At 49.4% G+C, this 13,702-nt stretch overlaps 1 protein-coding gene and 1 pseudogene across 1 annotated transcript in view; one reads left to right on the forward strand and one right to left on the reverse strand.

Moving 5' to 3' along the window:
• CCS (copper chaperone for superoxide dismutase) overlaps window positions 1-3,080 on the forward strand; it is a 25,162-nt gene extending 22,082 nt beyond the window's left edge. Inside the window, exons 6-8 of the mRNA XM_032153562.2 lie at window positions 2,400-2,477; window positions 2,550-2,653; window positions 2,763-3,080. Of these exons, the coding sequence (XP_032009453.1) occupies window positions 2,400-2,477; window positions 2,550-2,653; window positions 2,763-2,916 (336 nt within the window). The 3' untranslated portion in view covers window positions 2,917-3,080. The remainder of the gene's footprint in view (window positions 1-2,399; window positions 2,478-2,549; window positions 2,654-2,762) is intronic.
• A 10,128-nt stretch (window positions 3,081-13,208) lies between these two features.
• On the reverse strand, window positions 13,209-13,335 carry LOC116469938 (U4 spliceosomal RNA; annotated as a pseudogene).
• Between the last annotated feature and the right edge of the window lie 367 nt (window positions 13,336-13,702).

Genomic DNA, 13,702 nt, shown 5'->3' on the forward strand with positions numbered 1-13,702 from the left:
GGAGGTCTACCACGGAGGCCAGAAGCAATGTGGGGGCTGGACGTGGTGGCTCACGCCTGTGGTCCCGGCACTCTGGGGGGCGAGGTGGGTTGATCACTTCGGGCTAGGAGTTCGAGACCAGTCTGGCCAACATGGCGAAACATGAAAAATACAACAGACAAACTAACCAACCAACTCAGTGACAACAAAACAGGTCTACCCTGGAGTCATACTCTAATTTTTTCTATTTTCCTCCCTTTCTGATCCTTTATCCCACTTTCTTTTTCTTCCTCTTCCTTCTCCCTCTTCTTTGTCAAATAGAGGATTGAGTTATTATCACTGATCCATATAAAGTCCCTCTCTCATTTATTTTAACTCCCACCCCCCATTTCTATTCCCCGACTTCCCATGTGCAACCTTCCTAATATGTTTGATACGCATCTTTTTGTTTGTATGTATTATTAGAAAATGTTTATTGTTTTTGTGTGCAAAAAAATTAATAAAAAAAAAAAGCTAAAAAAAAAAAATACAAAAATTAGGCCAGGTGCAATGGCTCATGCCTGTAATCCCAGCACTTTGGGAGGCTGAGGCAGATGGGTCACTTGAGGTCGGGAGTTTGAGATCAGCCTGACCAACATGGTGAAACTCTGTCTCTATTAAAAATACAAAACTTGGGCTGGGCGTGGTGGCTCACGCCTGTAATCCCAGCACTTTGGGAGGCCGAGGCGGGCAGATCACAAGGTCAGGAGATTGAGACCATCCTGGCTAACATGGTGAAACCCCATCTCTACTAAAAATACAAAAAATTAGCCAGGTGTGGTGGCGGGCGCCTGTAGTCCCAGCTACTCGGGAGGCTGAGGCAGGAGAATAGCGTGAACCTGGGAGGCGGAGCTTGCAGTGAGCCGAGGTCACACCACTGCACTCCAGCCTGGGTGACAGAGCAAGATTCCATCACAAAAAACAAAACAAAACAAAACAAAACAAAAGTTAGCCGGGCATGGTGGTGTGCATCTGTAGTCACAGCTACTCGGGAGGCTGAGACAGAATTGCTTGAACCTGGGAGGTGGAGGTTACAGTGAGCCCAGATCGTGCCACTGCACTCCAGCCTGGGCAACAGAGCGAGACTCTGTCTCAATAAATAAATAAATTAATTAATTAATTAAAAGAAATACAAAAACTAGCCAGGCGTAGTGGTGCGTGCCTGTAATCCCAGCTACTCGGGAGGCTGAGGCAGGAGAATTGCTTGAACCCGGGAAGCAGAGATTGCAGTGAGCTGAGATCACGCCATTGCATTCCAGCCTGGGCATCGCAATGAGACTTCGTATCAAAACAAAACAAGCAAAAAGAACCACTCTTCAGGGCTCTGTATCCCCTCCCCCATCTTGATCTTTCTACTGTTCAAGTCTCCAACGCAGGGCGTAACAAAAAGTGCCAGGTGCAGGCAGCAGATATCCCTCTGGAAAACGAGATAAAGCAGAACTGGCGCTTCTTCCTGCCCATCAGTTGGTGGCACAGTGAGATGCCTGGTTACTCAGCAGCAAGGTCATGGGAGCCCACCCGCACTGGCATAGGCACTTGTTTCTGCCCAAAATGTCAGGTTGGGGACAATTTATTTGCACAGATGTGGGTTTCTGTGGCTCACTAGTAAGCCCTTGTCACCCCAAAACACACCAACTGTTGTATTCACCCTGTGTGTCATGACCCCTAGTCTATTCTGTATCTGGACCCCCACCATGTTCTAAGTCCCTTGAGGATGGTGACCTGCATACTCCCTGCCATGTTTGGTAGTGTGTCTGACCTAGGAGGTGCTCATAGGTGTGTTATGACAATTTTTATTACCTTCAAAGGAGAAGGAGGGCAGAGCCAGCTTCTAGGGGCTAGGACAAGCTCTTTGCCCCTTGCATTTCCTTCTGTTCCTGGAATCTGGGAGTCAGGGAAATGACACTGGCTGCCTATGATGGTCAGGGAAGCCAAGCTTGGCCAACTTAAGCCTATGGGAATTGAAGACAGCCAAGGGCCACAGAGCCATCAGGAGGCTGCACAACTGAGCTAACTGGAGGCTGAGAAGCAGAGCTGGGCAATTGCCTCACCGGAAAAACAGTCTGGTCCAATGGGAATGACTGAACAAGCAGGGGAAACTTCCACTGGCTCTTTTCAGTCCACTGTCATCCTGCCCAGGATTTCAGTTCCAGGGAGGGAGTGTTCAGATGGTCCAGGACTTCCTGAACTACTTTCCACTTCCAGATAGGGCCAAGAGGACCTTGCCTGCCCAGTCCTTGGGGGAGCTCAGATCCTACCAGACTGGTACCCACAGGAGGAAATGGGTACTTTAGGGAAGCAGGAAGAGGTATCGGAATCAGGAAGTCAGCTTGGCACCACGTGGCACACATCCCCTATACACACACTGGATCTCATTCCAGCACCGCGGAGACCTGGGCAATGTCCGTGCTGATGCTGACGGCCGCGCCATCTTCAGAATGGAGGATGAGCAGCTGAAGGTAAGGTGGAAAAGAAGGTGGGCACCTTTCCTAACAGGGTCCATCATCTGAGGCTGTCGTCTCCCCTCAAAGGTGTGGGATGTGATTGGCCGCAGCCTGATTATTGATGAGGGAGAAGATGACCTGGGCCGAGGAGGCCATCCCTTATCCAAGACCACAGGGAACTCCGGGGAGAGGTGAGTGGTGTCGGCCCCTGCAGGAGGCTGTGCTCTGCGGATGGTGCATGAGGAACCCAGGGGTGGGGGCCAAACAAGTACCCACCCCTGACCACACATTCTTCTGCAGGTTGGCCTGTGGCATCATTGCACGCTCCGCTGGCCTCTTCCAGAACCCCAAGCAGATCTGCTCTTGCGATGGCCTCACCATCTGGGAGGAGCGAGGCCGGCCCATCGCTGGCAAGGGCCGAAAGGAGTCGGCCCAGCCCCCTGCCCACCTTTGAGCAGGACCTCACCTTGGCTCTGTTGCTGTCCTCCAGGGCGAGCAGTTTCCACTTCCAGAGGGTGCCAGAGGGACTTTGCCTGCCCAGTCTTTGGAGAGCTCAGTACAGGGCAGGAGCTGCTGTGGTGTTCCCTTGGCAAATGAAAGTTTTATTTTCGTTTGGGACTTGGTGTTTTGTGCTTGTCTCCGTGCCCCTTATGGGCTTGGTGAACATAGCTCTGCCTCTGCCCTTTGTATCAGGGCCACCCCTTAGCATTGGAGCCAAACAAACCTGAATTCAAACCTACACACACACTGAAGTCCCCATCTTCCTCCTTGGAGCCATAATGAAGAGCCACTACAGTCAAATTTCTGTTTGTGGCCTGTCCCCACCCCTCGCTATGGCTGATTGGAACCAAAATGGACACCTGACCCATGGTGGCCCATGCTTTCCCTGAGAAATCAGAGCAGATCCAGCTTTAGTTTTTTCCTGTGGTTGGACCCATAACATTGGAATATGGGAAGTTTTGATGGCCCTCTTCTCCCTGCCTTATTGACTGATGCCCTGCCTTATTGACTGAGCATCAGAAAAAGGAGGAAGAATGAGGCAGGGAGAATCTAAGAGTTGCTGGAGAATCCCAGTCACTCTGGAGTCCCCTCTCTGAGCCTTTCGTGAGGCCAGCTGCCTCCTGCCTGGGATTGAAGAGATGCTCCTGAATCCTCCTAATGTATCCCCGTTAAGATAATCTGGCTTGAGGCTGGGCACGGTAGCTCACATCTGTAATCCCAGCAGTTCGGAAAGCCAAGATGGGAGGATCTCTTGAGCCTAGGAGTTTGAGACCAGCCGGGGGAACAGAGTAAGACCCTGTCTCTACAAAAAAAAAAATAATTTAATTAGCTGGGCGTGATGGTGCATGCTTGTGGTCCCAGCTATTTGGGAGGCTGAGGTGGGAGGATCGCTTGAGCCTGGGAGGTTGAGGCTGCAGTGAACCATGATCACGCCACTGCATTCCAGCCTGGGCAACAGAGCAGGACTCCATCTCAAAAAAAACAAAAACAAAAACAAAAACAAAACCACCTGACTTTATTTCTTTTAGTCATAAGTAAAAATTATTAATTAACATAATAAGTGAAGTGCTTGGCACAGAGCCCATCATATAAAGTTAAGGGAGCAGCAGCTATGATTCTGAGGCTGCGTGGGACCCTTGGAGGCAGCCCTAGCCAAGCTCCCCTTTCCTATGGTTGGATGAGCTGCTAACCAGGGAACAGTTTGTGGGACTTCGGGTTCAGAGCCTCCCTACTCATCTATTATTTCCCTGTACCCCCACCCCCATGGAGTGCCTTGCTCATCCTTGACAAAGCTGCTTTTATGACAGGGTAAGCTGGCAGACTACAAACTTTGCCCCAAGCTGGCAGACTACAAACTTTGTCCCTACACTGCCTGCTTGGAACTGGGTGGGTGGTTTCGCAGTTAGTTGTCCTTGGCTTTGAGGCAGAGCCCCTGGCTCGGCACCCATTCCCCAGTCCCTGTCTGTTTTCCCTTTCAAGGCTGTGGGTGGGTTCCACCTCTAGCCCCAACCCTTGGACTCTGCTCTTTCTTGCCAAACCTATGCTGGTTGTTTTCCAGCTCCCTGTGGTTGCTGGGAGCCAAACCCTTTTAAGCCCAGACTCAGGCTGTCTTTCCCCACTTCCAGGTCATTGCAGAAACTCATCCTGGATTCTGCCCACAGCTAACCCCTGACATCCTCTCACCTCCATTCTGGAATGATGCCTTGGTTTTACGCTTTTTAAGCCTAAACGGTTCACCATGACACCACTCTATTAGCCTTCTTTTTTTTTTTTTTTTTTTTTGAGATGGAGTCTCGCTCTGTTGCCCAGGCTGGAGTGCAGTGGCGCAATCTCGGCTCACTGTAAGCTCCGCCTCCTGGGTTCACGCCATTCTCCTGCCTCAGCCTCTCCAAGTAGCTGGGACTACAGGCGCCTGCCACCACACCCAGCTAATTTTTTTGTATTTTTAGTAGAGACGGGGTTTCACCGTGGTCTCGATCTCCTGACCTCATGATTCGCCCGCCTCGGCCTCCCAAAGTGCCGGGATTACATGCGTGAGCCACCGCGCCCGGCAGCCTCTTTTTTTTTTCCTTTTTTTGAGACAGAGTTTCACTCTGTTGCCCAGGCTGGACTCACTGCAGGCTGGCTGCGGTGACTCACACCTGTAATACCAGCACTTTGGGAGGCCGAGGCGGGTGGATCACTTGAGGTCAGGAGTTTGAAACCAGCCTGGCCAACACGGCGAAACCCCATCCCTACTAAAAATACAAAAGTTAGCCAGGTGTAGTGGGATTACAGTGCCTGAAATCCCAGCTACTCATGAGGCTGAGACAGGAGAATTGCTTGAACCCAGGAGGCAGAGGTTGCAGTGAGCCGAGATCACACCACTGCACTCCAGCCTGGGTGACAGAGCCAGATTCTTATCACATACACACACACACACACACACACACACACACACACACACACAAAGGAGATCAGCCGGGCATGGTGGCTCACACCTGTAATCCCAGCACTTTGAGAGGCCAAGGCGGGCAGATCACAAGGTCAGATCGAGACCATCCTGGCTAACACAGTGAAACCCTGTCTCTACTAAAAATACAAAAACTTAGCTGGGTGTGGTGGAGGGCACCTGTAGTCCCAGTTACTTGGGAGGCTGAGGCAGGAGAATGGCGTGAACCTGGGAGGCAGAGCTTGCGGTGAGCCGAGATGGCGCCACTGCACTCCAGCCTGGGTGACAGAGCAAGACTCCGTCTCAAAAAAAAAAAAAAAGATCAACATCCTCATTTTCTTCTGAACTTCTGGCTGTGTGGTTTTTCAAAGTTTATTTTTAAATCACAGAACACTGTTCAAACATCTTGAAGCCTCATCTGCAAAGCAGAAGTGGAACTGCAGGCAAAGATGCTCCGTTTTGGCCAGGAACAGTGGCTCATGCCTGTCATCCCAGCACTGTGGGAGGCCAGGGCAGGAGGACTGCTTGAAGCCAGTTAGAAACCAGACTAGCCGGCCGGGCGCGGTGGCTCACGCTTGTAATCCCAGCACTTTGGGAGGCCGAGGCGGGCGGATCACAAGGTCAGGAGATCGAGACCACGGTGAAACCCCGTCTCTACTAAAAATACAAAAAAATTAGCCGGGCGTGGTGGCGGGCGCCTGTAGTCCCAGCTACTCGGAGAGGCTGAGGCAGGAGAATGGCGTGAACCCAGGAGGCGGAGCTTGCAGTGAGCCGAGACTGCGCCACTGCACTCCAGCCTGGGCGACAGAGCGAGACTCCGTCTCAAAAAAAAAAAAAAAAAAAAAAAAGAAACCAGACTAGCCAAGAAAGCAAGACCCTGTCTCTACAAAAAATAATTTAAAAGGCCGGGCGCGGTGGCTCATGCCTGTAATCCCAGCACTTTGGGAGGCCGAGGTGGGTGTATCACGAGGTCAGGAGATCGAGACCATCCTGGCGAACACGGTGAAACCCCGTCTCTACTAAAAATACAAAAAATTAGCCAGGTGTGGTGGCACGTGCCTGTAGTCCCAGCTACTCGGGAGGCTGAGGCAGAATGGCATGAACCCGGGAGGCGGAGCTTGCAGTGAGTGGAGATCGCGCCACTGCACTCCAGCCTGGGTGAGAGAGCAAGACTCTGTCTCAAAATAATAATAATAACTTAAAAATTAGCTGAGTGTGGTGGCACAAGTCTATGGTCCCAGCTACTTAGGACGCTGAGGCAGGAGGATTGCTTGTGCCTAGGAGTGTGCAGCTGCAGTGAGCCCCATGCCACTCTGCTCCAGCCTGGTTGAGAGAGTAAGACCTTGTATCTAAAAAAATAAAAATAATTTTTTTTAAAAAAGGCCTTTAATCCCAGCAGTTTGGGAGGCCAAGATGGGAGGATTGCTTGATCCCAGGAGGTCAAGGTTGCAGTGAGACATGATTGTGCCACTGCACTCCAGCGTGGAGGACAGAGTGAGACCCTGTCTCAAAAATAAATCAATAAATGAAAAGGAAAATTTGAGTCCAAGTTGGGAAGATTACTTGAGGCCAGGAGTTTGAGACCAAGTTGGGCAACATAGCAAGAACCCCATCTCTAAAAAAAAATTTTTTTTTTTTTTTGAGATGGAGTTTCTCTCTTATTGCCCAAGCTGGAGTGCAGTGGGGTGATCTCGGCTCACTGCAACCTCCACCTCCTGGGTTCAAGTGATTCTCCTGCCTCAGCATCCCGAGTAGCTGGGACTAAAGGTGAGTGCCACCACGCCCGGCTAATTTTTTGTATTTTTAGTAGAGATGAGTTTTCACCGCCAGGCGTGGTGGCTCACGCTTGTAATCCCAGCACTTTGGGAGGCCGAGGCCGGCAGATCACGAGGTCAGGAGATCGAGACCACGGTGAAACCCCATCTCTACTAAAAATACAAAAAAATTAGCCAGGCGTGGTGGCGGGCGCCTGTAGTCCCAGCTACTCGGAGAGGCTGAGGCAGGAGAATGGCGTGAACCCGGGAGGCGGAGCTTGCAGTGAGCTGAGATTGCGCCACTGCACTCCAGCCTGGCCGACAGAGCGAGACTCCGTCTCAAAAAAAAAAAGAGATGGGTTTTCACCATGTTAGCCAGGTTGGTCTTGATCTCCTGACCTTGTGATCCACCCGCCTCGGCCTCCCAAAGTGCTGAGATTAGAGGTGTGAGCCACCACACCCGGCCTATACCTCCATATTTTTAATGACATGACTGTGTCATTGTTTATTTTCAGTCTTGATATTGTCTGTGGAATTCTATATTAGGATGAATTCTGCAGTAAGTAACACAGTCCTAATAGTGGCCAAAGCAATTAAGACATTTAATTATGTCACCAGATCAACAGTCTGGAGATTTGAAGATTCAGAGCAGGTCCAGTGGTGTGGCGACGTCAGGATACTGTCATCATGAACTGTGTTTCTCTTCATATCCCCTCTCCCCTTTTGGTGGCAAGGGTGATTACCACAGCACCAAGCCTCCCATTGTCACACATTCACATGACAGGGTGGAAAGCTGGAAGGAAGGAGACCAAAAAGGGAAAAGCTCCTTTCTAACAGAGAAGAACACCTATGCAATGGAATAATGAAAGTCAGCTGTGAAAATGTCTTTATCTGTGTTGTTACTAACTCATATTAGTTTCCTGTAATCAGTTTCCTTTGTAACAGTGGCAGCTGTAACAAAGTACCACAAACTGTGGCTTAAAACAACAAAAATTTATTCTCACAGTTCTGCAGGCCAGAAGTACAAACTTAGTATCACTGGGCCGAAATCAAGGTGTGGACAAGAGCTTGCTTCCTCCAGAAACTACAGGGAAACATCCCTTCCTGGCCTGTTCCAGCTTTGTGCGGCCGCTGGCATTCCTTGGCTTGTGGCCGAATCTCACTCCAATCTTCAAGGCCAGAACCATCCACTCAGTCTGCTCTGTCTTCCCATGGCCTTTTCCTCTGTGTATTTGTGTCAAATCTCCTTCTGCCTCCCTTACAAGGATACATGTGATTGCATTTAACACCACCAGAGTAATCCAGGATAATCTCTTCTTAGCAAGGGCCATTGATTTAATCACATCTTCAGAGACTTTGCCACATAAAGTAACATTCACAAGTTCCAGGGATTAGGACCTAATATCTTTGGAAGCCATTAATAAACCTGCTACAGTGACCTAGTAAACCACAGGTAAATTGATACAATTAACTTAGGAAAAGGTCTCATAAGTAAATTTGACGGGACTAGTTTCCATGACAGAATTTCTCTCTAGCCTCTCTCTCCATTCGTTGTAAAGAGGTAAAGACTTTCCTTATCAGATTGCTTTATTACAGAGATTGTTTTTACCCAAAACTAAGTTTACCTAAGTTTACAAAATTTGATTTAGATCAGTGGTTCTCAGTGGGGATGGTATGGCCCTATGGAAGTTTGTGAGGGCTATTTCTTCTGACTGTGACAATGCTAGGTGGGGGCGGGGATGCTGCTGGTATTGGGGGAAGACTAGGGATACTTACCAACCTTCAATGCGCAGGATAGTCCTGCACCAAATAGCCCACAGGATACCCTTGTAGGTGAAAAATCACTACTTATGTATACTTCAGATGGTGTCTTGCTCTGTCACTCAGGCTGGAGTATAGTGGTGTGATCATAGCTCACTGTAGCCTCCATCTCATGGGATCAAGCAATCCTTCTGCCTCAGCTTCCTGAGTAGCTGGAACTACAGGCATGCACCACCATGTCCAGCTAACTTATTTTTAATTTTCTTTATTTTTGAGACAGAGTCTCACCTTATTGCCCAGCCTGGAGTGCAGTGGCATGATCTCAGCTCACCGCAATCTCTGCTTCCTGGGTTCAAGCGATTCTCCTGACACAGCCTCCTGAGTAGCTGGGATTACAAGTATGTGCCATGACGCCCAGCTAATTTTTTTTTTTTTTTTGAGACGGAGTCTCGCTCTGTCACCCAGGCTGGAGTGCAGTGACGCAATCTCGGCTCACTGCAAGCTCCGCCTCCCGGGTTCACGCCATTCTCCTGCCTCAGCCTCTCCGAGTAGCTGGGACTACAGGCGCCCGCCACCACGCCCGGCTAATTTTTTGTATTTTTAGTAGAGACGGGGTTTCACCGTGGTCTCGATCTCCTGACCTCATGATTCGCCCGCCTCGGCCTCCCAAAGTGCTGGGATTACAAGCGTGAGCCACCACGCCCGGCCTTTTTTTTGTATTTTTAGTAGAGATTGGTTTCGCCACGTTGGCCAGGCTGGTCTCAAACTCCTGACCTCAAGTGATCTGCCTGCCTTGGCTTCCCAAAGTGCTGGGATTATAGGTGTGAGCCACCATAGCCGACCTATTTTTTTTTTTCTTTCTTTCTTCCTTCCTTCTTTTCTTTTCTTTTTTTTTTTTTTGACATGATCTCTCAGTTTGTTGCCCAGCCTGGAGTTCAGTGTCATGATTATCGTAGCTCTGTGCAACCTGAAACTCCTGGGCACAAGCAAGCTTTTTGCCTCAGCCTCCCAGCTGGGACCACTAGTGCACATCACCATGCCTGGCTAATTGCTCTTTTTCTTTTCTTCTTTTTTTTTTTTTTGTTTCAGACAGCGTTTCACTCTGTCACCCAGGCTGGAGCACAGTGGTATGATCTCGGCTCACTGCAACCTCCACCTCCCGGGTTCAAGCAAGTCTTGTGCCTCAGCCTCTCAGGTAGCTAGGATTACAGACACGTGCCAGCACTCCCGGCTAATTTTTTGTATTTTTAGTAGAGATGGGGTTTCACTGTGTTGATTGGGCTGGTCTTGAACTCCTGACCTCAAGTGATACGCCCACCTCGGCCTCCCAAAGTGCTGGGATTACAGGTGTGAGCCACTGCGCCGGGACTAATTTTTGTATGTTTTGAGACATGGGGTCTCCCTGGGTTGCCCAGGTTGGTCTCAAACTCCTGGGCTCAAGTGATCCTCCTGCCTTGGCCTCCCAAAGTGCTGGGATTATAGGCTTCAGCCACTGCGTCCGGCCAAACTTCTTACTATATGTCTTACATTGTGTTCAACACTTGTTATTGCTGAAAATGGCCTTATCCTTCATACATACTTGCCAAGAGAAATTTTTATTAGAGACAAGGTCTCACTGTGTTGTTCAGGCTGGAGTGCAGTGGTGTGATCACAGCTCACTGCAGCCTTAGCCTCCTGGGCTCAAGTGATCCTCCCACCTCAGCCTCCAGAGTAGCTGGGACTACAGGCACACACCACCACACCTGGCTAATGTTTTAAATTATTTTCATATAGATGGGGTCTATGTTTCTCAGGCTGGTCTTGAACTCCTGAGCTCAAGTGATCCTCCTGCCTCAGCCTCCCAAAGTGCTAGGATTACAGGGATGAGCCACCACACCCATCCCCAAACTTACAATTAAAAAACTCTTACACCTAAAAACAAAAATGTGGTAAAGCCAGTTATTTTATAGGTAAGGAAGATGATATTCATAAGTGTAAAGAATCTAGCACATTGGGAGGCTGATGCTGGAGGATCACTTGAGGCTAGGAGTTTGAGAGTAGCCAGGGCAACAAATTGACCCCCGTCTCTACAAAGTAAAAATTAAAAAATTATCTGGGGGTGGCTGGGAATGGTGGTTCATGCCTGTAATCCTAGCACTTTGGGAGGCTGAGCTGGGCAGATCATGAGGTCAGGAGTTCAAGACCAGCCCGGAAGGTCCAGGCTGCAGGGAGCCATGATTTCATCACTGTACTCCAGTCTGGGCGACAGAGCGAGACTCCGTCTCCAAAAAAACAAAACAAACCAACCAAACAAACAACAACAACAAAGAAAAAACCTGCAAACTTTTCTTTGAGATCAGCCAAGCCAAACTAGACACTTTACAGATGAGAAACTCAGTGAGGGCTGCAGGAGGGAAAAGGGTTGCCCACCTGGACCATAAAACTGAACTAGGGCTAATTTAACGCTCTTTCCATTATTCCAGATCAAGGAGTCAGATCCTTATTCAAGCCCCAGCATTCTGATTTGCCAGGTCTGTGAAGTTTGGCAAGGTTCTTTACATCTATTTAATTAATTTATGTATTTAGAAACAGAGTTTCACTCTTCTGCCCAGGTTAGAGTCCAGTGGCACCATTACAGCTCACTATAATCTTAAAATCCTGGGCTCAAGCGATTCCTTCCTCCTCAGCCTCTCAAGTAGCTAGGACTACAGGTGCACCACCACCCGCAGATATATATATATATATGTGTATATATATATGTGTGTATATATATGTATATATGTGTGTGTATATGTGTATATATGTGTGTATATATGTATATATGTGTGTATATGTGTGTGTGTATATATATGTGTGTGTATATATATACACACACACACACACACACAAATATGTACATATGTATTTTTTGAGACGGCGTCTCACTCTGTCACCCAGGCTGGAGTGCAGCAGCCACGATCTCAGCTCACCGCAACCTCCGCCTCCTGGGTTCAAGCAATTCTCCTGCCTCAGCCTCCTGAGTACCTGGGATTACAGACGCACACCACTACGCCCAGCTAATTTTTTGTATTTTTAGTAGAGACAGGGTTTCACCATGTTAGCCAGGCTGGTCTCGAACTCCTGACCTCGTAATTTGCCTTCCTCGGCCTCCCAAAGAGCTGGGATTACAGGCGTGAGCCACCCCGCGCAGCTGCTGGCTGATTTTTAAAAATTTTTTTTTAGAGATGGGTTTTGGTCGTTGCCCAGGCTGGCCCCAACCTTCTGGGCTGAGGCCACCTCCCTGCCTCATCCTCCCAAAGTGCTGGGATTACAGGCATGAGCCACCACACCCAGCCTAAAATTAGTTTTACCTGTTTCTTTTCACCTTTTAAAATGTGGCTACTAGAAAATTTAAAAGCACCTATGGGTCTCACTGTGTTAACGTGAGACCCCACCCACCGGGTGGAGTGACTCATACCTGTAATCCCAGCACTTTGGGAGCCCGAGGCAGGCGAATCACGAGGTCAGGAGTTCGGGACCAGCCTGGCCAACATGCTGAAACCCCTACTAAAAATGCAAAAATTAGCCAGGCTTGGTGGCGTGCGCGCCTGTAATCGCAGCTACTTGGGAGGCTGAGGCAGGGAAAATTGCTTGAACCCAGGAGGCGGAGGCTGCAGTGAGCTGAGATAGCGCCACTGCACTACAGCCAGGGTGACGAGAGTTAAACTCTGTCTCAATAAATAAATAAATAAAATGGCTATGCTTACTGGGTAGCTAGGGGTTTGCTGATACCCTGTTCTGGGAATACTGCCAGCAGTTTGGATTTCAGGAGATACCAGAGTACTGCCCCTTTTCTTTTCTTTTTGAGACGGAGTCTTGCTCTGTCGCCCAGGCTGGAGTGCAGTGGTGCGATCTTGGCTCACTGCAAGCTCCAACTCCCGGGTTCACGCCATTCTCCTGCCTCAGCCTCCTGAGTAGCTGGGACTACAGGCGCCCGCCACCATGCCCAGCTAATTTTTTGTATTTTTAGTAGAGACGGGGTTTCACCGTGTTAGCCAGGATGGTCTCGATCTCCTGACCTCGTGATCTGCCCGCCTCGGCCTCCCAAAGTGCTGGGATTACAGGCGTGAGCCACCTCGCCTGGCCCAAGCACATGCCATTTCAATGGCCTTGTGCTACAGAACTCCCACCCTCCTATTCTGCTCTCTGTTCCAGGCTCTGGCCATACTGGGCTTTTTTTTTTGGAGACGGAGTCCTGCTCTGTTGCCCAGGATGGAGTACAGTGGCGCGATCTCAGCCCACTGCAACTTCCACCTCCTGGGTTCAAGTGATTCTAGTGCCTCAGCCTCCTGAGTAGCTGGGATTACAGGTGCCAGTCATCACGCACGGCTAATGTTTTGTTTTCAATTAGCAATAATTGCGCCTCGGATAAACCTCATTGGCTATGATACTGCCACTGCGCAAAGCTAATGTTTTGTAGTTTTAGTAGAGACAGGGTTTTACCATGTTGGTTAGGCTGGTCTTGAACTCCTGACCTCAGGTGATCCGCCTGCCTCAGCCTCCCAAAGTGCTGGGATTACAGGTGTGAGCCACTGGGCCTGGCCCATACTGGCTCTTGACTCTTCCTTGAACCAGCCAGATTTGCTTCTGCCCCAGCACTCTGACTTGTACTTTCTGGCCGGTATGATCTTCCCTCAGAAGATGGCTTAGTTCCTTTGATTACTCCAAGTCCTCATCACCATCTAACACGCTTATGTTTTACTTATTTCTTTTTTTTTTTTTTTTTTTTTGAGACAGAGTCTTGCTCTGTTGCCCAGGCTGGAGTGCAGTGGCGT

The sequence above is a fragment of the Hylobates moloch genome, unplaced genomic scaffold (assembly GCF_009828535.3).
Source record: "Hylobates moloch isolate HMO894 unplaced genomic scaffold, HMol_V3 SCAFFOLD_5, whole genome shotgun sequence".
NCBI lineage: Eukaryota > Metazoa > Chordata > Mammalia > Primates > Hylobatidae > Hylobates > Hylobates moloch.